General features: G+C 43.2%; 2 protein-coding genes across 4 annotated transcripts in view; both read left to right on the top strand.

Annotated features, from left to right (window-relative positions):
• pias4a (protein inhibitor of activated STAT, 4a) overlaps nt 1-13324 on the top strand; it is a 28519-nt gene extending 15195 nt beyond the window's left edge. For all 3 annotated transcript variants that reach the window (XM_035779602.2, XM_035779607.1, XM_035779609.2), the window contains exons 10-11: nt 7314-7459; nt 9440-13324. In XM_035779602.2, the coding sequence (XP_035635495.1) occupies nt 7314-7459; nt 9440-9693 (400 nt within the window). In that variant the 3' untranslated portion in view covers nt 9694-13324. The remainder of the gene's footprint in view (nt 1-7313; nt 7460-9439) is intronic.
• Nucleotides 13325-13588: 264 nt separating this feature from the next.
• Nucleotides 13589-23728, top strand: LOC118389751 (dual specificity mitogen-activated protein kinase kinase 2). The gene is made up of 11 exons (XM_035779591.2): nt 13589-14262; nt 14530-14740; nt 18218-18364; nt 18711-18788; nt 19429-19480; nt 20665-20789; nt 20995-21214; nt 21392-21456; nt 21573-21634; nt 21972-22017; nt 22407-23728. The coding sequence occupies exons 1-11, from the start codon at nt 14174-14176 to the stop codon at nt 22515-22517; spliced, it is 1206 nt and encodes a 401-aa protein (XP_035635484.1). The 5' UTR covers nt 13589-14173; the 3' UTR covers nt 22518-23728.
• The last annotated feature ends 414 nt before the right edge of the window (nt 23729-24142 follow it).

Below are 24142 nucleotides of genomic sequence, written 5' to 3'. Positions count from 1 at the left end.
ACACCTACAGGCTGTGTAAGGGCTATCTGACCAGGAAGGAGAGTGATGGCGTGCTGCATCAGATGCCCTGTCCTCCACAATCACCTGACCTCAACCCAATTGAGATGGTTTGGGATGAGTTGGACTGCAGAGTGAAGGAAAAGCAGCCATCAAGTACTCTGCATATGTGGGAACTCCAAGACTGTGGGAAAAGCATTCCAGTTGAAGCTGGTTGAGAGAAGGCCATGGGTGTACAAAGCTGTCAAGGCAAAGGGTGGCTAGTTTGAAGAATCTCAAATATAAAAATATATTTTGTTTTGTTAAACACTTTTTTTGGTTACTACATGATTCGTTTTCGTAGTTTGTCTTCACTATTCTACAATGTAGACCATAGTAAAAATAAAGAAAAACCCTTGAATGAGTAGGTGTGTCAACTTTTGACTGGTACTGTAAGCATTCAGACCCTTTGCTATGAGACTTGAAATTGAACTCCGGTGCATCCTGTTTCCATTGATCATCCTTGATGTTTCTATGACTTGATTGGAGTCGCCCGGCCCAACTGAGCAATTGTGGGAGAAGGGCCTTGGTCAGGGTGATGACCAAGAACCTGATGGTCACTCAAACAGAGCTCCAGAGTTCCTCTGTGGAGATAGAACCTTCAAGAAGGACAACCATCTCTGCAGCACTCCACTAATCAGGCCTTTATGGCAGAGTGGCCAGAAGGAAGCCACTCCTCAGTAAAATACAGATGGCAGCCCGCTTAGAGTTTGCCAAAAGGCAACTAAAGGACTATCAGATAATGGCTCCGGCTCACTCAGATAATGGCGCCGGAGGTGATGGCTGCAGTTTTACGGGCTCCTAACCGACTATGCTATTTAGTTTTTTTCGCATTGTAACTTATTTTGTATGTAATGTTGCTTCTACCATCTCTTATGACCGAAAAGAGCTTCAGGATATCGGAACAACAATTACTCACCTCGAACTTGGCAAATTATTTATTTCTTTAATTAGTCTGATGCAGCTGATGTGAAGAATATACTGCTTCCTCAAGACCAGGCCCAAATCTGTAATTCGCGTCAAGAAAAGACAAATACAGGGGGAGGAGATCGGGGTGCTTTGAGAGAATTTGTTACCATTTGTTCTATTGGCCAACATGCAATCACTGGAAAATAAACTGGATGATCTTCATTTGAGATTATCCTACCAACTGGAATCTTATGTTTCACGGAGTCGTGGCTGAACGACGACACCGATATTATACAGTTGGCTGGGTTTTCCGTGCATCGGCAGGACAGAACAGCTAAGTCTGGTAAGACCAGGGTTAGGGATGTCTGTTTGTCAATAACCACTGGTGTGCGATGTCAACTAATAAAGAATTATCGAGGTATTGCTTGCCTGAGGTAGAGTACCTCATGATAAGCTGTAGACCGGACCATCTACCAAGAGTTTATATTATTCTTAGCCGTCTATTTACCACCACAAAGCAATGCTGGCACTAAGACTGCACTCAATGGGCTGTGTAAGGCCATAAGCAAACAAGAAAATGCTAATCCAGAAGTGGTGCTCCTAGTGGCTGGGAACTGTAATGTAGGCACATTTTATATCTGTTTAACCGAATTTCTACCAGCATGTCATGTGGAACCAGAGGGGGGAGAAAAAAACTCTAGGCCACCTTTACTCCACACACCAAGATGCATACAAAGCTCTCCCTCACCCTCCATTTGGCAAATCTGACCACACATCTGTCGTCCTGATTCCTGCTTACAAGCAATAAGTAGCAGTGACTCGCTCAATACGGAAGTCGTCAGATGACGCGGCTTCTACGCTACATGACTGTTGTGCTAGCACAAAATGGAATATGTTCTGGGATTCATCTAATGGCATAGAGTAGTATACCCCCTCAGTCACTGGGGGCTGTAGTGGAGCGGGTTGAGAGCTTCAAGTTCCTTGATGTCCACATCACCAACAAGCTATCATGGTCCAAACACACCAAGACAGTTGTGAAGAGGGCATAGCAACACCTCCCCAGATCCTCAAAGTTCTACAGCTACACCATCGAGAGTATACTGACCGGTTGCATCACTCCACGGTATGGCAACTGCTTGGCATCTGACCCTAAGGCGCTACAGGGGGTAATGCAAACAGCCCAGTACATCACTGGGGCCAAGCTTCCTGCAATCCAGGACCTATATACTAGGCGGTGTCAGAGGAAGGCCCAAAAATTGTCAGACTCGAGTCACCTAAGTCATAGACTGTTCACTCTGCCTACTGCACGGCAAGCGATCCTTAACAGCTTCTACCCCCAAGCCATAAGCCACAATTAATCAAATGGCCACCAAACTATTTACATTGTTTTTACACTGCTGCTACTCACTGTTTATCACTTAACCCCAACCTACATGTACAAAAACTGCATTGTTGGTTAAGGGCTTGTAAGTAAGCATTTCACGGTAAGGTCTACACCCTTTGTATTTGGAGCATGTGACATATGATTTGATCAGACCATGATGAAACCAAGATTGAACTCTTTGGCCTGAATGCCAAGCGTCACGTCTGGAGGAAGCCTGGCACCATTCCTACAGTGAAGCATGGTGGTGGCAGCATCATGCTGTGGGGATGTGTCAGTGGCAGGGACTGAGAGACCAGTCAGGATTGAGGGAAAGATGAACGGCACAAAGTACAGCAAGATCCTCAATGAACCTACTCCAAAGTGCTCAGAATCTCAAACTGGGGGGGAAGGTTCACCTTCCAACAGGACAACGACCCTAGACACACAGCTGAGACAGTGCACAAGTGGCTTTGGGACAAGTCTCGGAATGTCCTTGAGTGGCCCAGCCAGAACCCAGACTTGAACCCTATCCAACATCTATGGAGAGACCTGAAAATAGCTGTGCAGCAACGCTCACCATCCAACCTGACAGCTCTTGAGAGGATCTGCAAAGAAGTGGGAGAAATTCCCCAAATACAGGTGTGCCAAGCTTGTAGTGTCATACCCAAGAAGGCTCAAGGCTGTAATCGCTTCCAAAGGTGCTTCAACAAAGTACTGAATAAAGGGTCTGAATACTTATGTAAATGTGATATTGAAACATTTCTAAAAACAGTTTTTTGCTTTGTCATTATGGGGTATCCATTTTAGAACGAGGCTGTAACAAATGTGGAAGTCAAGGGGTCAAATACTTTTTGAGTGCAATGTATTCTGTTCATGTATTATGATAAACTTGGGCAAATGTAATTTAATACTTTTAGTTGAATCCCTGCTAAGGGGCGGCAGGGTAGCCTAGTGATTTAGAGTGTTGGACTAGTAACCGGAAGGTTGCAAGTTCAAATCCCCGTGCTGATAAGGTACAAATCTGTCATTCTGTCCCTGAACAGGCAGTTAACCCACTGTTCCTAGGCCGTCATTGAAAATAAGAATTTGTTCTTAACCTGCTTGCCTAGTTAAATAAAGGTAAAAAGAAAATATGAAATGCAAATTAAAATAAATAAATTCTCCCCTCAAGCAATGGGAGGAGTCATTGTCCCAGAGGCAGGAAGGCAGGCGACCAAGTTTAGGTCCAAAATAAAGCTAATAGAAACACATTCGGCTTATTTTGGGAAGATTTTGGCGAGAGTAAAACCTCTCGCTTCGCCTCTTCCTCTCTGTTGCGTTTCTGTCATCGTAAGACATGAAGTTCTCCCACTTAAAAAGATGAGAGGCCTGTAATTTTAATCATAGGTACACTTCAACTATGACAGACAAAATTAGAAGAAAAAAATCCAGAAAATCACATTGATGAATTTATTTGCAAATTATGGTGGGAAAATAAGTATTTGGTCAATAACAAAAGTCTATCTCAATACTTTGTTATATACCCTTTGTTGGCAATGACAGAGTTCAAACGTTTTCTGTAAGTCTTCACAAGGTTTTCACACACTGTTGCTGGTATTTTGGCCCATTCCTCCATGCAGATCTCCTCTAGAGCAGTGATGTTTTGGGGCTGTTGCTGGACAAAACAGACTTTCAACTCCCTCCAAAGATTTTCTATGGGGTTGAGATCTGGAGACTGGCTAGGCCACTCCAGGACCTTGAAAGGCTTCTTATGAAGCCACTCCTTCGTTGCCCGGGCGGTGTGTTTGGGATCATTGTCATGCTGAAAGACCCAGCCACGTTTCATCTTCAATGCCCTTGCTGATGGAAGGAGGTTTTCACTCAAAATCTCACGATACATGGCCTCATTCTTTTCTTTACACGGATCAGTCGTCCCTTTGCAGAAAAACAGCGCCAAAGCATGATGTTTCCACCCCCATGCTTCACAGTAGGTATGGTGTTCTTTGGATGCAACTCAACATTCTTTGTCCTCCAAACACGACGAGTTGAGTTTTTACCAAAAAGTTATATTTTGGTTTCATCTGACCATATGACATTCTCCCAATCTTCTGGATCATCCAAATGCTCTCTAGCAAACTTCAGACGGGCCTGGACATGTACTGGCTTAAGCAGGGGGACACGTCTGGCACTGCTGGATTTGAGTCCCTGGCGGTGTAGTGTGTTACTGATGGTAGGCTTTGTTACTTTGGTCCCAGCTCTCTGCAGGTCATTCACTAGGTCCTCCCGTGTGGTTCTGGGATTTTTGCTCGCCGTTCTTGTGATCATTTTGACCCCACGTGGTGAGATCCTGCGTGGAGCCCCAAATCGAGGGAGATTATCAGTGGTCTTGAATGTCTTGCATTTCCTAATAATTGCTCCCACAGTCTTCAAACCAAGCTGCTTACCTATTGCAGATTCAGTCTTCCCAGTCTGGTGCAGGTCTACAATTTTGTTTCTGGTGTCCTTTGACAGCTCTTTGGTCTTGGCCATAGTGGAGTTTGGAGTGTGACTGTTTGAGGTTGTGGACAGGTGTCATTTATACTGATAACAAGTTCAAACAGGTGCCATTAATACAGGTAATGAGTGGAGGACAGAGGAGCCTCTTAAAGAAGAAGTTACAGGTCTGTGAGAGCCAGAAATCTTGCTTGTTTGTAGGTGACCAAATACTTATTTTCCACCATAATTTGCAAATAAATAAATAAAAAATCCTACAATGTGATTTTTCTGGATTTTTTTTCCCCCCTCATTTTGCCTGTCATAGTTGAAGTGTATCTATGATGAAAATTACAGGCCTCTCTCATATTTTTAAGTAGGAGAACTTGCACAATTGGTGTCTGACTAAATACTTTTTTGCCCCACTGTATGTATGTTTAGTGTTAGAAGGTGCTAATTTTCTAGAAGTCTCCCTTGATCAAAATGTCTGGCCCTATCGCTGTGAACGTCACACATAGCTCTAGCTTGAGTTCCTGAACTCGTTAGGAACTCTCCTTTCATCTCATTGATCTTGTCCGTCTATGACAGTGTTTTTGTTTAAAATCAATCTAATTTTACATTTGATAAAGTTGGCTATAAATCGAATGTGCTAGAGGTACGAAACCACTCTCCTGCTGTGCTACGATGTGACGTAGGGTTCAGCAAGGAGTTGGACAGTCAGAAGAGCAAATTAAATGGTGAGAGGGTCATCCTAGCTTCAAGTGGTGTTAGATTTGACATCCTACTTCACATAGGCGGATGAGATATACTCCTGTGTCCGTGAGAATCAGAGCTACCGCTCAATGAAAGCCATTTCGATCTACGGTGTCACAACGAAACTGGTACCAGAACCATGCAGGTCACCTAAATGGGGGAATTTATATTATATTTATATTTATTTATATATTTTTTAAATCAGATAAATCTATTCAAATGTTATGAATCGCCGGTTCACAAAAAATGATTTGCTCATATCACATTATTTCTACTTTCTGAAAATACTTATTTTGTGACAGATGCGTCCTCTCTCATTCAGTGTCAAACTCCATTCAACTGTGTAGACAGTCATTTTGCATGCCGAACAACCCCAGGCCTAGTCAAACTGTGCACTGTGCCCATCTTTGCGCACTGACCAACTAGCGGTAGGCAGCCTGTTCCTGATCGAGTACATCGGCGCGGTACTTTCAGCATTCAAATGCTAAAATGTCTTGCGTGATGTTAAGCTTTATTAGTTGAGTAACAACCTGTAATTTGCTAGGTTAATGTTATCTATCCGCTGTTGAAAGTGTGTTTTGCCATTATTCCGGTAAGATACTGGAAACACAACTCATCTGGCTATAGGTGCTAAACAGGGCTTACAATATATTTTATTTTGTTGGTTCAGGTTCAGCAATAGGTTTAATAGTTTAAGGAGAATCTGTTTTATATGGTCATTTTTATATATACAGAGTCAAGTTGATGATTTCATATTGAAGACCGCAATCACTTTTGCAAGCGGCACTGCAAATGCCTGAAGCAAGAGAAGAGAAGTTTTCTGTAAAAACCATTTGAGATTGGGGGGTGAAATCCAAAGTTGTGCCATGTCTTCATTGGCTAGGTCATAGCTCATTTTTGGAAATGATAAGTATTGATACATTAGTAGCTAAAACACAAACTGCAAAATTCTAAACCCAAAGTGGGAGGACAAACATATGCTACATTGCCACCCCACTCCCTCCTTACTCTGGTAGTAGGGTGGTAAATGCCTAGGCTCCCTTATGGCTCAGCTCACATTCCTACATAATACATACGCCATAGACATGCATAATTTACACACAATCCTCCCCGTCCCCCATGCCGTGGACCCTGCCGACTTCCCCTTCTGGCTGGTGCTGCTGTGGGCCGGGGAGTTGCTGTACGCCTCAGGTATGGAGATGTATACTCAATACAAAAGTATAAGCAACTCATCATAGCTCTGCCACAAACCTAGAAGAGGCATTTACTCAAAAGAGAAAAGAATGAATGTTTGTCTGCCGCCAATCAAAAATTTGCATGGCTAAAAATGACTAGTATAAATCGCAAAATTTATCAGTACCACTTACAGTTGAGAGGTTTGACAACTGTACTGCATCAAATTCAAGATGGTTAGGAACCGATTTTGATGTCCCATACCATGGCATCGGGTTTATCAGATTAAAAAAATATATTTGACTCATCAATCTTTTTTTTTTTCAATTTTAAACTATTATAAACATTTCTCGCCACAAAAATAGTGCTCAATATATGGGGCATGAACAGTCAGCCCCGTGTAGACTCTGCCACGAGGAAACAATCAATAGAGCGTCTCTTTTGATACTGTCGCTTTTGATTTGTTGAGTCAATGTCCAGTACAAATAGAAACTATATATAGATTATTTCCACAAACTTCGTTGAAATGTATATTTAAGAGTTGTGTGTTGTGGGACACATCCAATCCCTGCTTGTGTGTCCTGATATATATACTTATTTGACTGACTCTTTGTCTCCGTGTGTCCAGGCTGGCATCTGAGATCTTAAAGGAGACCCATGAGGATATTGAGGAGATTGAATATCTGACTGACGGTTCATGGAGACCTATTCGAGATGAGAAGGAGAGGGAGAGGGAACGGAGCAACACTCCTGACTATCCTGTAGTGGATATATGTAAGTGCATGTCAAATGGGGCTGGGTGGTATGGGCAAAATATCATAACTTTTTTTTTCTACAAATATCGTGATGTCTGCATTTTTTTTTTTGAATGATAATATTATTTGAGTAGTCCATGACCCTAGGGGGGCAACACGTACATATCAAAGGGTCTTTCTCCATTCTGATTTGTTTTATAGTGTTCAGTTTAACTTCAACCGCCAACAATGTCTGCATATACATCAATTTCTACATTGCCTACACTCATTTGTTATAATTTCCACACTGCCACGTAGGGCTGCATGATATTGGCAAAAAATCAAGCCCTAATATTGCGATTTGATTTTGCAATTTAGATCAAAGCACTTGAGTGAACTGTTGGAATCATGGCCATAGAATAATTATTCTAATGTTATAGTGGGCAGTACTTTGAATACAGTGTTTGAAATGACAACGAATGAAATGAAAAATGATAAAGCCAGGGAGGAATTATTTTGACAGGGAAGTAACCAAGTTAGGCTCAGTGTTTCCCAGGAGATCCTAATTTAGATGTTACTTTACATGGTTTCTCTTACTTCATGTAGCTAGATACCGTTGCACAAACATGCTGATCTAGGCCTACACCAGCACAGCTATCCGTTTGTTTTAGTTAGCAACGTTTGCTCTGACACTGAAAAGACAAAAAGGAAAGACAAACTAGCTATTTGCAGACAGTACGACACATTATCAGTTTGTAATTATAGAACGCTTGTGGATTTATATTTTAAGAAGCAAAGTGTAACGCCGTATCATTGTCACCAACATCTGACCATGCAGCAAGTGCTCGTGACTGTGGTCGAGCAAAAACGTGGCTCCTTGAGTGGCTGGGAAGGGCTTGGTGTGTACGTGCAGCAGGAGTAGGGTGAGAAATGACTCAAGTAGCAAATGGAGTAAACTATAACTGGTGGCGTATCACATTTAACAAACCAAACATTGAAATACCGTTATAGGAGGTAAAGTAAAAACCCAAACTGGCCCGTGCATCAATACCGGTGTATATAGTCAAATATGGTATTCCGTCCAGCCCTAATGTCAAATATTTTCATTTTAGCTCTTGCAGACTGATTTTGATACTTAGTGCTTTCGGAAAGTATTCAGACGCCTTGACCTTTTTCCACATTTTGTTACAGCCTTATTCTAAAATTGATTAAATAAACATAATCTTCAGCAAACTAAACACAATACCCTATAATGACAAAGTGCAAATGTATAAGAAATAAAAAATACCCTATTTACATAAGCATTCAGACCCTTTGCTGTGAGACTCAAACTTGAGCTCATGTCCATCCTGTTTCCATTGATCATCCTTGATGTTTCTACAACTTGATTGTTGTCCACCTGTAGTAAATTCAATTGATTGGACATTTGGAAAGGCACACCTGTCTATATAAGGTCCCACAGTTGACAGTACATGTCCGAGCAAAAACCAAGCAATGAGGTTGAAGGAATTGTCTGTAGAGCGCCGAGACAGGATTGTGTTGAGGCACAGATCTGGGGAAGGCTACCAAAACAATTCTGCAGTATTCAAGGTCCAAGAACACATTCTTAGATGGAAGAAGTTTACAACCACCAAGACTGTTACTAGAGTCCCATCTCTGCAGCACTCTACCAATCAGGCCTTTATGGTAGTGGCCAGACGGCAGTCACGCCTCAGAGGCACATGACGGCCTGCTTGGACTTTGCCAAAAGGCACCTAAAGGATATTTCTGTTTTTATTTTTGATATTTCAATTTTTGAACCTGTTTTTGCTTCGTCATTATGGCATATTGTGTGTAGATTGATGGGGGGGGGGAACAATTTTAGAATAAGAGTGTAACCTTTAAGTGGAAAAAGTCAAGGGTTTCTGAATACTTTCATAGTGCTCTGTAATTTAGACGCTTTGCTTTGTAGGTCATTTATTTTCTATATTTTTTTTAATAGCATTGGTTTATAATAGTGTTCACTTGCCTCCCCCCCCAGGTGTTCCTGAGGCGAACGGCCACTCCCCAGCCCACAGCAGCACCAGCCAGACAGGGAAGTCAGGAGCAGGGTCCACGGCGGGGGGAACGGGCGGAGGAGTGGTGGTAGATCTGACTCTGGACTCTGAGGAGGAGGAGGAGGAGGAGGGGGGAGGGGCTAGAGGAGACAGCGATGACACTGAGGACAGCCAGGACAGCCCCGCCCCCAAGAGGGGCCGATACGACTATGACAAGGACCTGGTCACTGCCTACTGACTGGCGGACTGACCCCACAAACTGAGAGAGAGGGTTGGGCTTGATTGGAGGACAGGAAATCATTAGTCCCTACTGCATCCCCTGCCCGCCTGCCTGCCCCCACTTCTCTGGCGTTTATCCACACACAGACACACTCTCATACATGCACTGTCAACCTCTGGAGTGGTTAGGCTTCATCTATACACCACTGGAAACAACAGCTCCCTAACACTTGTGGCTCACCCCTCCCAGCATTCTGTATCCTCCCTCCTTAGAGACAATTTAAGATGGTAACCTCCTCTCAAACTATTCCCCCTCCATCTCCTTGTACTTTGTATTTGACTTGAATTTAAGGCTCTCAAAGCCACAAGCATTTGGTGTTTCTCCACTTTTTGTGATCACAGGCAATGGGAGATATGGAGCATCATCGTTGTTCAGTAATAAGAGGTCAAGATAACCTATATGAAGAATTTGTGACTCGAGCCACAGACTAGATTTTTCTGGAATATGATGAAATTGAACACCCCAACTTTCTGTTTAATTCATTCAGACAATGAAGACAAAGAAAATGGGCTCTAACAGTATTTCAAATTGTTTAAGTCAGAAAATCCCTAAAAATGATTTGTTTGATACTTCCCCCATTTAATTTTGTCCTTAGATGATGACAACCTACCTCAGTCGTACATAGCAAACTTGCTTGACCAGAGAGAGTAGCACCTGAACTATGGTTGCTATAGTATTTTGACAAGAGGGTCTACTATTTTTTTTTTCTTCACTCGCATCACTTAAAAAAATAAAGAAACCCATTAAACATTTTATACAACTTGTACGGCCCAAATAGGGAATAGGTTATGGGAAGCAGGGTCATGTTCATTAGGGCACAATAGTAAAATGTTTTTTTTTTTTTAAATGGTTTGTAATGGAAAGAGTACTTCCCTGTTTTACTCCGTTTGAGTGTTTTTGTTTTGTGCTGAATATGACCCAGGGATGCTGTATCTTTGAGAAGTTCTTGTAAGTACTCCCCACTGCATTGAAATATACGATTTCAGTTGGTGTCTGAATAGCTACACAGTATGACAAGCAATTGTCATAGTGGCGGGTAAGCAGAGACCAGCAGTTATCATTTGAGGTTTTGGAACATAATCTTTTCAGATTCTGCCCAATGTTCTGTGTTGCCAGTGTTGTTCATATTGATCAAGGAAACTAATACAGCATTGATTATTTTCACCAGCCCATTTGTCAGTTTAACAGTTGGATAGTCTGAGACTAAACACTACTGCATTCAACCTTCTTCCCCCTAAATCATGAGAGCTTCAGTGTTTTCAACCAGATTTGTTTTTCTTTCAGTTTCTTAAATTTGTTGATAATTTTTTTTTATTGAACAAGGCACTTGACTAAAGAATGTCACATTTTAGTATCCACACAAAACTGGTAAAACCCATGTTGAGGCAATTGTGCCAAAGCAGATTTGTGTCAATTATCTCTTGTTGCAAGGTCAGATTTGGGTGCCTTTTTTTGTTTTGAGTTTAGATTGGTGGAGGCTGGAGCCTACAGTTCTTTGGCTATTTGACCTGGTCTACACAGGAAGTCCCAGTAAGAAAATACATTATTTAAGACTATTTGTCATTATTTACTGTTTTTTTGTTGTTTTTTACAGTGTGGGGGACTTAAGGAGGGATGTAACTCCAGATGTGGAATGGTATCAATTTGTGAGTGTCGACATCCTTTTGACTTAAATTGTATTTGTCTAAAGTATAGTATTTATTGATAGTTGATTGCGTCACAACTTTGTTTTATTTGAAAGGCAGTTTGTATTAAATTGTACATATGGGGCAATCAAGAGTGCTGTACCAGAGCCATTTATATATGGCTTTGTACTGTACACAAGTTCCCAGTAAGGGGTAGCAGAACACTTACGAAGCTGGAACCTTTTTTGTGAAAGAATACGTGGCAAACTGAATGATCCAGGCTCAAGGCACTGCCATCGTTAGACATGTCCCTTTCCATCTGAGTAAACTGAGTTCTAACCAATAACACATTCTGCCTCTTCCCAGTTCAAAGATATTACACTCAAATTAGCCTTTATTATTGCATAGGCCCTAGATGAATGTCCTCTCTACAGGTAGTTTAAATGATACATCAGTAATTACTGCTTCAGATTAGCTTTTTCCACAGGCACAGTTCAAATTGTAGTAAACATTGTTAATCTTTTTGGTTACAACGGTTGCTGAGACTTACAAACTTTTAATATTTTCGTTCCTGGTCATTAGATTCCTCACCCCAGCGATAGTCCCCGTTTTAATTTGTGCTGTTTATGGTGTTTGTCTATTTTCAGGATTTTATAGAACAGAGTCTGTTGTAAATTCCTAGAATCTCTCAAATGGTATTGGTAATACATGCATTTGACTATAGCATAAGCATATTGACATTTTGTGATCATCCTGAATTCAGACTTGCATAGACACTCAGTACTGTATGAGTAAGCCATTTTGTGGAAGATGTAGTAGTATACCTAATCTAGTAATGAGATGGTATTGACTGAGGAAACGTATGGGATCTTGTCTTTCACTTTACTGCAGTACTCATTTCCATAAATTTCTAGCTTGCGGATGTTATACCGATAGGTGAGTTCTGAAACAATTATAGGTAACCCGCATTGTTTGATGGCACTTTCTGTCAGAGAACCCCAAACCGTAGCGGTGTCCCTGAATATGACCATAGTTGTATGATTCATGCATTTTAAGCAACATCTTATTATGTCTAGCAGAATTTCATCTTCAACTAAGCCAATCTATCCAACAAATTACTCTACAGATTTGAATCAAGTTGTTTTAATTTATAAGTGTAGAACATCACTGCGCAGATAATAGTTTTCCTCAAGCTTTTTCATATTGCGAGACAGAGGTGAAGTACAGGTTGTTTCTGAGGAACTGAGCCAGATGGTGAAACCTGGGTTAGGGTCCAGACTGGGTTTTAAGCAAATGGTGGATCAGGTCTTGATGGTGGCATTCCTTATTATAACAATGCTTAAGGTAGCATGGGCAGGGCTTGCAAGCCATTATGTAAATGTTTTGTTTGTCTTTTATATCTTCGTATTAAAAGACAATACAATTAAAATATTTTATTAAGCTTCGAATCGCCTTCAGTTGTTACAAAAGTCAGACACAATAAAATCACAAATACCAGTATTGGAACTGATGCCACTTTAGGGGTAAGAGGTGGTTGGGTTGTCACTAGTTACCACATCCACAAAGTCATTTATGGCTAATTATCGCCTATTTCTACAATTTAACTTATTAAAATCTGACTTTAACCTTATGCCTAACTTTAAGACCAAAAAGCAAATGTTTGTTTTCATGAGTTTTTACGGTACAGCCATTTGACTTTGGCTGTGGTAACTAGTGACAACCAGATGGTTGAGGTGTAGATTGGTGTGACATCCTTTACCTGTTGCTGGGGCCTCAGGGACACATTTGTCTCCTTTTCAAAAAGAACTGTACAATTCAAAATCATATTCTAACACCTGTTATTGACTTGTGGAACTAATTAAACCTTGTTTTTCCTTTTTTTTTTATCTAATTGTTTGCTAAGTCATGTTAGCTTGAAAAGTAACAAGTTCCTTCTGGAAAAATAAAGTTATTCAAAACAGAAATCATGATCAAATTACTTTCGCCAGTTTTTTTCCCCATGGGTAGATTTCCCTCAAGTTTAAATACTAAAATTAAACATTAATCAAGTCAAACCTCTTGAAAAGTGAAGTTTGTAAATGTAGGAGAGTAATTTACGTAGTAGTTGAGTAGCTAGACCTAGTTGTAGAAATCTGCTTGATGGTAATTTTTACAATGTGCCATTGGAGGTCGCTACCATTAAACATGGCTGTTATAAAATCCCGCGATAGTTCAATTGCCATGGCATGATGGCTCAAACTCGCGATTTTTTGGAAGACTCCCCATGTTGCTGCTTCCTGTACTGAAACACCGAATTCCGTCTCCGCAGTCTGCAACCAAGCTTCACACCCCGGCTCCATACAGGGGAAGGTCTACAAGTGTACCCCTTTAACCTTCGAACGCTAACAATCCTCGGTCAGTGACCAGACAGTCCTGTCAACCACAGCCGTTGTCCTTGTGGCCAGGGCCGCTCTGATTTGAGGAACGCAGCACACGATTTCCGTAGTGGAGGTGGTGCTAGCTGGACAAGAAGCGAAAGGAACAGTAATGTGTACAAATCTAGTGTACTATTATAGCTAGTTGTTTTAAAATATATATATACCTTACTCGTTAGATATCTAAAATCGTCAAATGCACTTGACCTGATGGTGACGTGCATGTGTGATTGTCCTTACAAACATCTATCTGTCATGCTCGCAAAGTAACTAGCTGGCTAAGCCACTAACAGCCAGCAACATTTACCCCTGTTGCTGTTTTAGAACAACTTTGAATTATCAGTTCCTTGTACTGATTTGCTTCGGAAAGTCGTCCAGGGCACTTTAAAATATTTCGATATGGCTCCGAAGAGAAGACCCGTTCCCCTAAATATCACGCCCATTGGAGAGGGGCAGTCCATCTCCACAACCATCGATGCTGCGTCTGAGTGAGTAACTCGGGAGGGCCGAGAGCACGTCTATTGTGTACTGTACTGATATCGGGTAAATTATGGTTCTGGGGACTAGATGACTAGATGTTCCAGTCGAACACTTACCTATATAACACTAGCCTAACTCACCTGATTCAAACCAATCATGGGGTCAGTGATTAGTCGTATCCATGTGCACCCATATGTTCCCAGGACCAGGATTGAAAGTATGTTTGTTTAATATTGATCTATGCCAAGCTCCCTCAATGCATCTCCACTTCTCAGAGCCAATCTGGAGGCCTTACAAAAGAAGCTAGGAGAGCTAGATTTGGATGAACAGCAGAGGAAACGTCTGGAGGCTTTCCTCACCCAGAAAGCCCAAGTGGGCGAGCTGAAAGATGATGATTTCCACCCCATATGTGAGCTGGGCGCTGGCAACGGTGGAGTGGTCAACAAGGTCCGCCACAAACCCTCCAGACTGGTCATGGCCCGAAAGGTGAGTCTACCCTTGTATCAATTTTTTATATTTCTCCCTTTTATTTTTTTAATTCACCTTTATTTAACCAGGTAGGCTAGTTGAGAACAAGTTCTCATTTGCAACTGTGACCTGGCCAAGATAAAGCAAAGCAGTGTGACACAGACAACAACACAGAGTTACACATGGAGTAAACCATAAACAAGCCAATAACACAAACAAGTCAATGACACAGTAGAAAAAATAGTCTTTATACAGTGTGTGCAAAAGGCCATAGGAGCGAATAATTACAATTTAGCAGATTAACACTGGAGTGATAAATGAGCAGATGATGATGTGCAAGTAGAGATACTTGTGTGCAAAAGAGCAGAAAAGTAAATAAAATAAAAACAGTATGGGGATGAGGTAGGTAGATTGGGTGGGCTATTTACAGATGGACTATGTACAGCTGCAGTGATCGGTTTGCTGTTCAGATAGTTGATGATTAAAGTTGGTGAGGGAAATACATTTCTCCAACTTCAGCGATCTTTGCAAATCGTTCCAGTCACTAGCAGCAGAGAACTGGAAGGAAAGGCGGCCAAATGAGGTGTTGGCTTTGGGGATGATCAGTGAGATATTCCTGCTGGAACGTGTGCTACGGGTGGGTGTTGCTATCGTGACCAGTGAACTAAGGCAGAGCTTTACCTAGCATGGACTTATAGATGACCTGTAGCCAAATATGTAGCGAGGGCCAGCCGACTATAGCATACAGGTCGCCGTGGTGTAAGGTGATTTGGTAACAAAATGGATGTGATAGACTGCATCCAGTTTGCTGAGTAGAGTGTTGGAAGCTGTTTTGTAGATGACATCGTCGAGGATTGGTAGGATAGTCAGTTTTACTAGGGTTTGGCGGTGTGAGTGAAGGAGGCTTTGTTGCGATATAGAAAGCCGATTCTAGATTTGATTTTGGATTGGAGATGTTTAATATTAGTCTGGAAGGAGAGTTTACAGTCTAGCCAGACACCTAGGTATTTATAGTTGTCCACATATTCTAGGTCAGAACTGTCCAGGGTGGTGAGCTAGTCGTGTGGGTGGGTGCGGGCAGCGAATGGTTGAAAAGCATGCATTTGGTTTAACTAGCATTTGGATGCCACGGAAGGAGTGTTGTATGGCATTGAAGCTTGTTTGGAGGTTAGTTAGCACAGTGTCCAAGGAAGGGCCAGAAGTATACAGAATGGTGTCGTCTGTGTGGAGGTGGATCAGGGAATCGCCCGCAGCAAGAGCGACATCATTGATATATACAGAGAAAAGAGTCGGCCCGAGAATTGAACCCTGTGGTACCCCCATAGAGACTGCCAGAGGTCCGGTCAACATGCCCTCCGATTTGACACACTGAACTCTGTCTGCAAGAAGTTGGTGAACCAGGCGAGGCAGTCGTCAGAAAAACCAAGGCTATTGAGTCTGTCGATAAGAATACGGTGATTGACACAGTCTAAAGCCTTGGCCAGGTCGATGAATACGGCTGCACAGTACTGTCTTATCGATGGCGGTTATGATAGCGTTTAGTATCTTGAGCGTAGCTGAGGTGCACCCGTGACCGGCTTCGGAAGCCGGATTGCACAGCGGAGAAGGTACGGTGGGATTCGAAATGGTCAGTGATCTGTTTATTAACTTTGCTTTCGAAGACTTTAGATGGGCAGGGCAGGATGGATATAGGTCTGTAACAATTTGGGTCTAGGGTGTCACCCCCTTTGAAGAGGGGGATGACCGCGGCAGCTTTCCAACCTTTAGGGATCTCGGACGATATGAAAGAGAGGTTGAACAGGCTGGTAATAGGGGTTGCAACAATGGCGGTGGATAGTTTTAGAAAAAGAGGGTCCAGATGGTCTAGCCCAGCTGATTTGTACTGGTCCAGGTTTTGCAGCTCTTTCAGAACATCTGCTGTCTGGATATGGGTGAAGTAGAAGTTGGGGAGGCTTGGGCGAGTAGCTGCGTGGTGGGCGGAGCTGTTGGCCGGGGTTGGAGTAGCCAGGAGGAATGCATGACCAGCCGTTGAGAAATGCTTATTGAAATTTTAGATTATCAGGGGTGACCGTGTTACCTAGTCTCAGTGCAGTGGGCAGCTGGGAGGAGGTGCTCTTGTTCTCCATGGACTTTACAGTGTCCCAAAACGTTTTGGAGTTCGAGCTACAGGATGTGAATTTTTGCTTGAAAAAGCTAGCCTTTGCTTTCCTGACTGACTGTGCGTGTATTGGTTCCTGACTTCCCTGAACAGTTGCATATCATGGGGACTATTCGATGCTATGGCAGTCCGCCACAGGATGTTTATTTGCTGGTCAAGGGCAGTCAGGTCTGGAGTGAACCAAGGGCTACTTCTGTTCTTAGTTCTGTATTTTTTGAATGGGGCATGCTTATCTAAGATGGTGAGGAAATTACTTTTAAAGAATGACCAGGCATCCTCGACTGACGGGACGAGGTCAATATCCTTCCAGGATACCCGGGCCAGGTCGACTAGAAAGGCCTGCTCGCAGAAGTGTTTTAGGGAGCGTTTGACAGTGATGACCCATAGCGGATACAGGCAATGAGGCAGTGATCGCTGAGATCCTGATTGAAAACAGCGGAGGTGTATTTGGAGGGCAAGTTGGTCAGGATAATGTCTATGCGGGTGCCCATGTTTACGGATTTAGGATTGTACCTGGTGGGTTCCTTGATGATTTGTGTGAGATTGAGGGCATCTAGCTTAGATTGTAGGACTGCCGGGCTGTTAAGCATATCCCAGTTTAGGTCACCTAACAGAACGAACTCTGAAGCTAGATGAGGGACGATCAATTCACAAATGGTGTCCAGGGCACAGCTAGGAGCGGAGGGGTTTGATAGCAGGCGGCAACAGTGAGAGACTTATTTCTGGAGAGGTTCATTTTTAAAATGACAAATTCAACCTGTTTGGGTATAGACCTAGAAAGTATGACAGAACTTTGTAGGCTCTCTCTGCAGTAGATTGCAACTCTTCCCCCTTTGGCAGTTCTATCTTGACGGAAAATGTTGTAGCTGGGTATGGAAATCTCAGAATTGTTGGTGGCCTTCCTAAGTCAGGATTCAGAAACGGCAAGGACATCAGGGTTGGCGGTGTGTGCTAAAGCAGTGAGTAAAACAAACTTAGCGAGGAGGCTTCTGATGTTGACATGCATGAAACCAAGGTTTTTTTGATCACAGAGGTCAACAAAGGAGGGTGCATGGGGACACGTGTGGCCTGGGTTTACCTCCACATCACCTGAGGAACAGAGGAGGAGTAGGATGAGGGTACGGCTAAAGGCTATCAAAACTGGTCGCCTAAACTCAGTTGTAGATCCACGCTACACTACTAGCCTTGCGTACCAGGCTTCTAGGCTGAGACATACAGCCGTTGCAGGAAACCAGATCCACACAAACAAGTCTGTTATAATTCTGGTTCTAAACTGTTATTCTAGATGAGCACTTGATTATTCTTATGTTGTTCTCATCTGATTCCCTCCCCCACAGCTCATCCACCTGGAAATTAAGCCTGCCATCAGGAACCAGATCATCAGAGAGCTGCAGGTGCTGCATGAGTGCAACTCTCCCTACATCGTGGGCTTCTACGGGGCCTTCTACAGCGACGGAGAGATCAGTATCTGCATGGAGCACATGGTGAGCTTCTGATAGAGACCGGTTTGAGTTGAGGGGGTGGATCAGTTATAGGACTAGCATTGTGCTGGAATGTCGGAAGACATTGGGGGTCAGTAGCAAAAGGCTGATGTGTGAATTCGAGTTTTGGCTGGGAGTAGGAATATTTGTTTGTGGTTTTGAGACTGCAATGGTGCTTATTACAGGACCTGTGGTGTAACACTGACAAACCAGTTGTAACTTTGTTTTAACAAGTTAAAATGTTGCAGTGGTTGTTATGATATATTAATCATGTCATGCACCTGGAGCAATTGTGCATTACAGAATGTGGACAATGTACAGACAATAAACCGTTGCCTGTTGGGTACAGGATGGAGGCTCTCTGGATCAGGTGCTGAAGGAAGCCAGGAGAATCCCTGAGGAGATCTTGGGCAAAGTCAGCATAGCAGTAAGTATTATTCAACTTAATTAAGATTTCAATTGTTGGTGCTTAATTGGTGGTGTTTGCATTCATTTGGTATTTTTTCATAAATACCCAAGGTAAGTTTATTAAAAAGTGTATATATATATATATTATATAATATAAAATGCTCTAATTTATTTGTTACTTTTATCTCATTGGTTTAGGCATTTTCTTAGCTGTATTGTTGGTTAAGGGCTTGTAAGTAAGCATTTCACTGTAAGGTTGTATTTGGTGCATGTGACAAATAAAATTTGATTTGATATTGTTCTAAACGGCAACTTAGCAGTTTGTCACAACTGTGATCAAGTGCACTCTGTTCCTTTCCCTTGTGGTTAAGGAGATTTTTTTTGTTTCTCAATGGACTGCTTTTTCTCCTGTCATTGTGATAATCAATGAGACACAGGAAGCTCAACATGCAAGGCCTTCTCGCTGTTCTCACCATTAACACTGTGGGCGTCAGTGCGTGTTTTGGTGTGATATCTTGTATGGATGTAACTATGGACCCAGGCAGGGTAAAACGTCTCTGAGCTGGTCTTTGTGTAGGATTTCAGGTCCAGGAAGTATGGATGGTATGCTGTCAAGAGTATGTTGTGTTAAGTAAAATGTTTGCATATCACTCTTAAAGGTACTCCGAGGACTTGCCTATCTGCGGGAGAAGCACCAGATCATGCACAGAGGTAAGACAGCTCTCCATATGGACTATTGTTTTACATATCGATTGTACTATGTTTTTGTGCACATAAACGATATGATTTGAGACCCTGGGTGTAGTGTTTTATTTGGACATAGAGAAATAGTGTGAGGTGTGTTTTGGGTGTATCTTGAGTTGAGGGGTTGTAACGTTTTAACGTTTGGTGTATAATAATAATCTGGAGCTGAGGGTGATGGTGGTGTGTTTTGAGCTGAGGGTTGTGGTTTACTGTGTTTCTAATTGAGAGCCCTGGTGTGTGGTGGTGTATGTGGAGCTGATGGGTGGGCTCTGGTGTGTCGTGGTATAGTGTTGTTCTGGAGCTGAGGTCCATGGTACAGTGTTTTGGGCTGTGGTGTGTTGTGGCAGGGCTGAGGCAGAGCTGTCCGGGAGCCCAGGCGGTAATTACAGGCTCTCGGATGTGATTACATGGCAGCCGCGCCCTGCAGCCCCCTCCCTCCGTCTCTCCTTCTCATTCTCGCCCCTGTCTCCCTCTCTCATACTCGCCCCTGTGTCTCCTCTGAAGTGGGAGGGGGTCACCACAGAGGATGTATGTCAGGTCTACAACCCCATTATTCAGTTTCAATTTTCCAGACTGTTTGTGACTAGGGGGATTGAGGAGGGTTTGGCTTGTTTGTATGGTCTCAACTGTAACTGTAGTGTTCAGCTCTAGCTACCACAGAGTAGCTTTGTGAAATGTGTCAGTGTTGAGGTGTCTGGCATGGTAGAGGGGCTTGGACAGGGACGTGGGGAAGGGGCAGCTGGTGCTGCTGGGTCTGGGACCTCTGTCTTCTCTCTCTCTGGGACCTCTGCCTTCTCTCTCTCTGGGACCTCTGCCTTCTCTCTCTCTGTGACCTCTGCCTTCTCTCTCTCTGGGACCTCTGCCTTCTCTCTCTCTGGGACCTCTGCCTTCTCTCTCTCTGGGACCTCTGCCTTCTCTCTCTCTGGGACCTCTGCCTTCTCTCTCTCTGGGACCTCTGCCTTCTCTCTCTCTGGGACCTCTGCCTTCTCTCTCTCTGGGACCTCTGCCTTCTCTCTCTCTGGGACCTCTGCCTTCTCTCTCTCTGGGACCTCTGCCTTCTCTCTCTCTGGGACCTCTGCCTTCTCTCTCTCTGGGACCTCTGCCTTCTCTCTCTCTGGGACCTCACCTGTCCTCCCTGCTCTGCCACGCAGATGTCAAGCCCTCCAACATCCTGGTGAACTCGCGCGGGGAGATCAAGCTGTGTGACTTCGGCGTGAGTGGCCAACTCATCGACTCCATGGCCAACTCCTTCGTGGGAACGCGCTCCTACATGTCGGTGAGTCAGCTCTCCTTCTCCCTCCCTGCCCAGGATGCCCTGCCAAGAGCTGAGGCCGTGCCCAGTAGAGGGCCGTGTGGCACGGAGGCAGGCTCTGCCAGCCCTGCCCCCTCCCCTCAGACACCTGGAGGGCGCAGTGCACAGCGACGCCCGCCCACTTGGCCAGCTCTGCCTGGGTGTGACGTACGTGTGTGTTCCTCAACAGCCGGAGAGACTGCAGGGCACACACTACTCTGTGCAGTCCGACGTGTGGAGCATGGGCCTGTCCCTGGTGGAGCTGGCCATCGGCCGCTACCCCATCCCCCCGCCTGATGCCAAGGAGCTGGAGGCCATCTTTGGCCGGCCCGTACAGGACGGATCCGAGGGGGAACCACACACCATCTCCAACCGCCTCCCCAGACCACCAGGAGGGCGACCAGTCAGCGGTGAGAACTGACCTGAATCCTCTCCTCACACATAATACAATATAGATGATATTAGTGCTTTTCAAACAGATTTCCCTTTGCTTCTCAATAAAAAGTAACTGGAATCAAAAATAATAAAACATTTAAGTATCTTATTTATGATATCTATATATATCTCCATATTCTCCTGTTCCTCAGGACATGGGATGGACAGTCGACCAGCCATGGCGATATTTGAGCTGCTGGACTACATTGTCAATGAGGTCAGATGAGCTGCTGACTCCACATATTATTCTCCGTATTACCAATTCTTCTTGTCTGTGTGCTCTGGGGATTGTGAAATAACATTTGTCTTACACACCTTTTTACTCATTCCCAGCCTCCTCCCAGGCTGCCACTTGGTGTCTTCACCAACGATTTCAACGAGTTTGTAACAAAATGGTGAGCCCAAGCATTCATCATATAAGAATAGTGCCCATTACCTCAGCACCTTTTGTTGTTTTACCATGACTTTTCTCCGTTTTTTGGCTGTGTGTGGACTCAACACACGTCTTGTGAATTATTATAGGCAATAGGCACCGCGTAGAGCAATGTGGAGCAAATGTACATTTTAAAGATAGCCATCATTCTCAAGGGATGAGAAAGTTATGTCAGCAGAATGAGATTTCTTGTCCAGCTTAATCATGGCTTTCTTTTCTATTCTTCTTTGAGGGGGGGGGGGTCTAATGATTTCTCTGGAGTCATGGAGATTATAAAATGTTTCTGTTTGTGTTAATAGTCTGATCAAGAATCCAGCAGAGCGAGCTGACCTGAAGATGCTGATGGTGAGTTGCTATTAACTGTTATCGCTGTCGACTGTTATTTGAAGTGCATCTATGTAGTTGGACAATTCAGCTCTGATTGTTCATTGGTCCTCTGTAGCTCATTTTTCTCTAGTTCAGTTGGTAGAGCATAGCGCTTGCAACGTCAGGATTATTCGGTTATATTCCCGGGACCATTTATGTATCCATAAATGACTAAGTCGCTTTGAATAAAAGCGTCTCCTAACTGACGTATTATACTGTATTTATTATTATTATTGATGTTTGTAAACACATTTTGTAGTTTGCAAATTGGCTATGTTCCCGACTGTACATGCCCTTTCAATATCAGCCATGGACTAATATTGATGCGTTAATGAACTAACTTGCGTTTACTGTTTGTTATTGTTTAGAACCACACGTTTATCAAGCGTGCTGAGGTGGAGGAGGTGGACTTTGCTGGCTGGATGTGTAAAACCATGGGCCTCAACCAACCCAGCACCCCCACCCGTGGCACTGAATGAGAAACCCAACGCCAACTACTTCCCACATGAGGATCCCCAGTGCCTCTCTCTCTCACACATACATACACACACACACACACACACACACACACTTTGGCACCCCTTTCGTCTTGCTCTTAAGAGGTTTCAGCTCTTAAGTATACTTATCATCAACAGGGCCCATTTACTCATTGTATGACCACAGGTTTCCCATACCAGTGTCGTGGTAGTCACACACATGCTATTTTCTCCTATCATATTAAAGATGAGGTACAAAGCATGGAAGGACTGCCAGTTTATCATTTCATAAATTGCCATTGATATCATTTCATGAATTGCCATTGATATCATCTTACCACTTGTATTGGTAAATTATGTTCATGTTTTGTGCAACAGCATATTGGTGTAGGCTGTAGAGGAGCTATCTTTGACAATGAAAGTGTCCATGACAGAAATCAAGTTAAGTGCTTTGATGGTACAGGAGGACTGCAAACCAAAAAAGGTTCTCATCATGACTACTACTAATGTTTTGGATATCATGCCTGATCAAAGTACTTAGTTTTGTACATTAATGACCAGTACATTTTTGAGAGGAGTACTTTCAATGTTGACATTTGATTTGATTTTAATGGTCATTAAACACTGTAAAATGAACATCAAATGTGCTCATTTTACAAAATTGAATGATTTACCATCTTATATTTTCCAGACACCCGAGGTCATTATTTTGTTTTTACTTGTATTTGTATCAACTGCCTGAAACTCATTTGTCAAGTTAGAATCTCTCAAACCGTGACTACAGATGCTCTGAAAGGTTCCGATTTTTGCCAGTCTACTCAATTTATTCCCCAGAGTGTGTTTCGGTTCTGCTCCACTGTTTTGCTCTGCGTGAGTAAGTGTAACCTCTACTCCAAGCGTTCTCTTTGTGAAGCCCCAGCGTGGTGACTGGCTTTGTGCAGGCGGGTGGGTGGTGGTTAAGAGCCCATGTACTGTATGTATTCTCTGCTTCTGTCTGATTTTATCATTCTCAACAGACTTGCATTTGTTGGTAACAAAGTGGATGCATTGTCGCCTGTATGTGTATAAAGCTATATAAACAGTACGCAGGTACTATTTAGCAGTCTTAAGAAAAAACATGTTTTTGACTCGTATAGGGGGAAGTGGAAGAGATGTCATTTTATTTTAAAATGTGTTGGATACGGTTGTAATGTAAAAATAAAACTTTGAATGTATATGGCAATTTGTTTTTATGTGGGAGTGTTTTGTGGTTAGTTATTGGGAGAACTGAATGGCGTTGCCCTCGTGCAGGACCGTTCCTTTAGATGAGACGTGCATCAAGCACTCCGAGGACCCTACCTGAGGCTTACTGAGGAAAGACTGGAGCGAACAAGTGCCAGAGGATGTTCTTTACTCAGGTTAAAACATGCTACACATCCTCTAAGGCAGCTAGCTCTATGTGGCATGTCTACATATTTCCCAAGTCGATCTACGTACTATTACAAAAGCGATCACACGGATAACTGCTTTGGATACGTCTACTAAAACCAACCTCTTCTAGGATATTTATCTCCGCATTGTTCTTCAGTATAGTTTGAAGTTTATCTCGCCTTGGGCCTGAATTAAATCACAACCATGGCTCAGCCACA

This window comes from Oncorhynchus keta, chromosome 1, assembly GCF_023373465.1.
Source record: "Oncorhynchus keta strain PuntledgeMale-10-30-2019 chromosome 1, Oket_V2, whole genome shotgun sequence".
Taxonomy (NCBI): domain Eukaryota; kingdom Metazoa; phylum Chordata; class Actinopteri; order Salmoniformes; family Salmonidae; genus Oncorhynchus; species Oncorhynchus keta.
This window is presented reverse-complemented; position numbering and strand designations above follow the sequence as displayed.

What these genes read in the sequence shown, in the direction of transcription:
- LOC118389751 (XM_035779591.2), top strand. Translation starts at nt 14,174, where the DNA reads ATGGCTCCGAAGAGAAGACCCGTTCCCCTAAATATCACGCCCATTGGA. An exon ending in ACCATCGATGCTGCGTCTGA is followed by an intron (nt 14,263 to 14,529) that starts GTGAGTAACTCG and finishes TCCACTTCTCAG; the next exon opens with AGCCAATCTGGAGGCCTTAC. An exon ending in GCACCAGATCATGCACAGAG is followed by an intron (nt 19,481 to 20,664) that starts GTAAGACAGCTC and finishes TCTGCCACGCAG; the next exon opens with ATGTCAAGCCCTCCAACATC.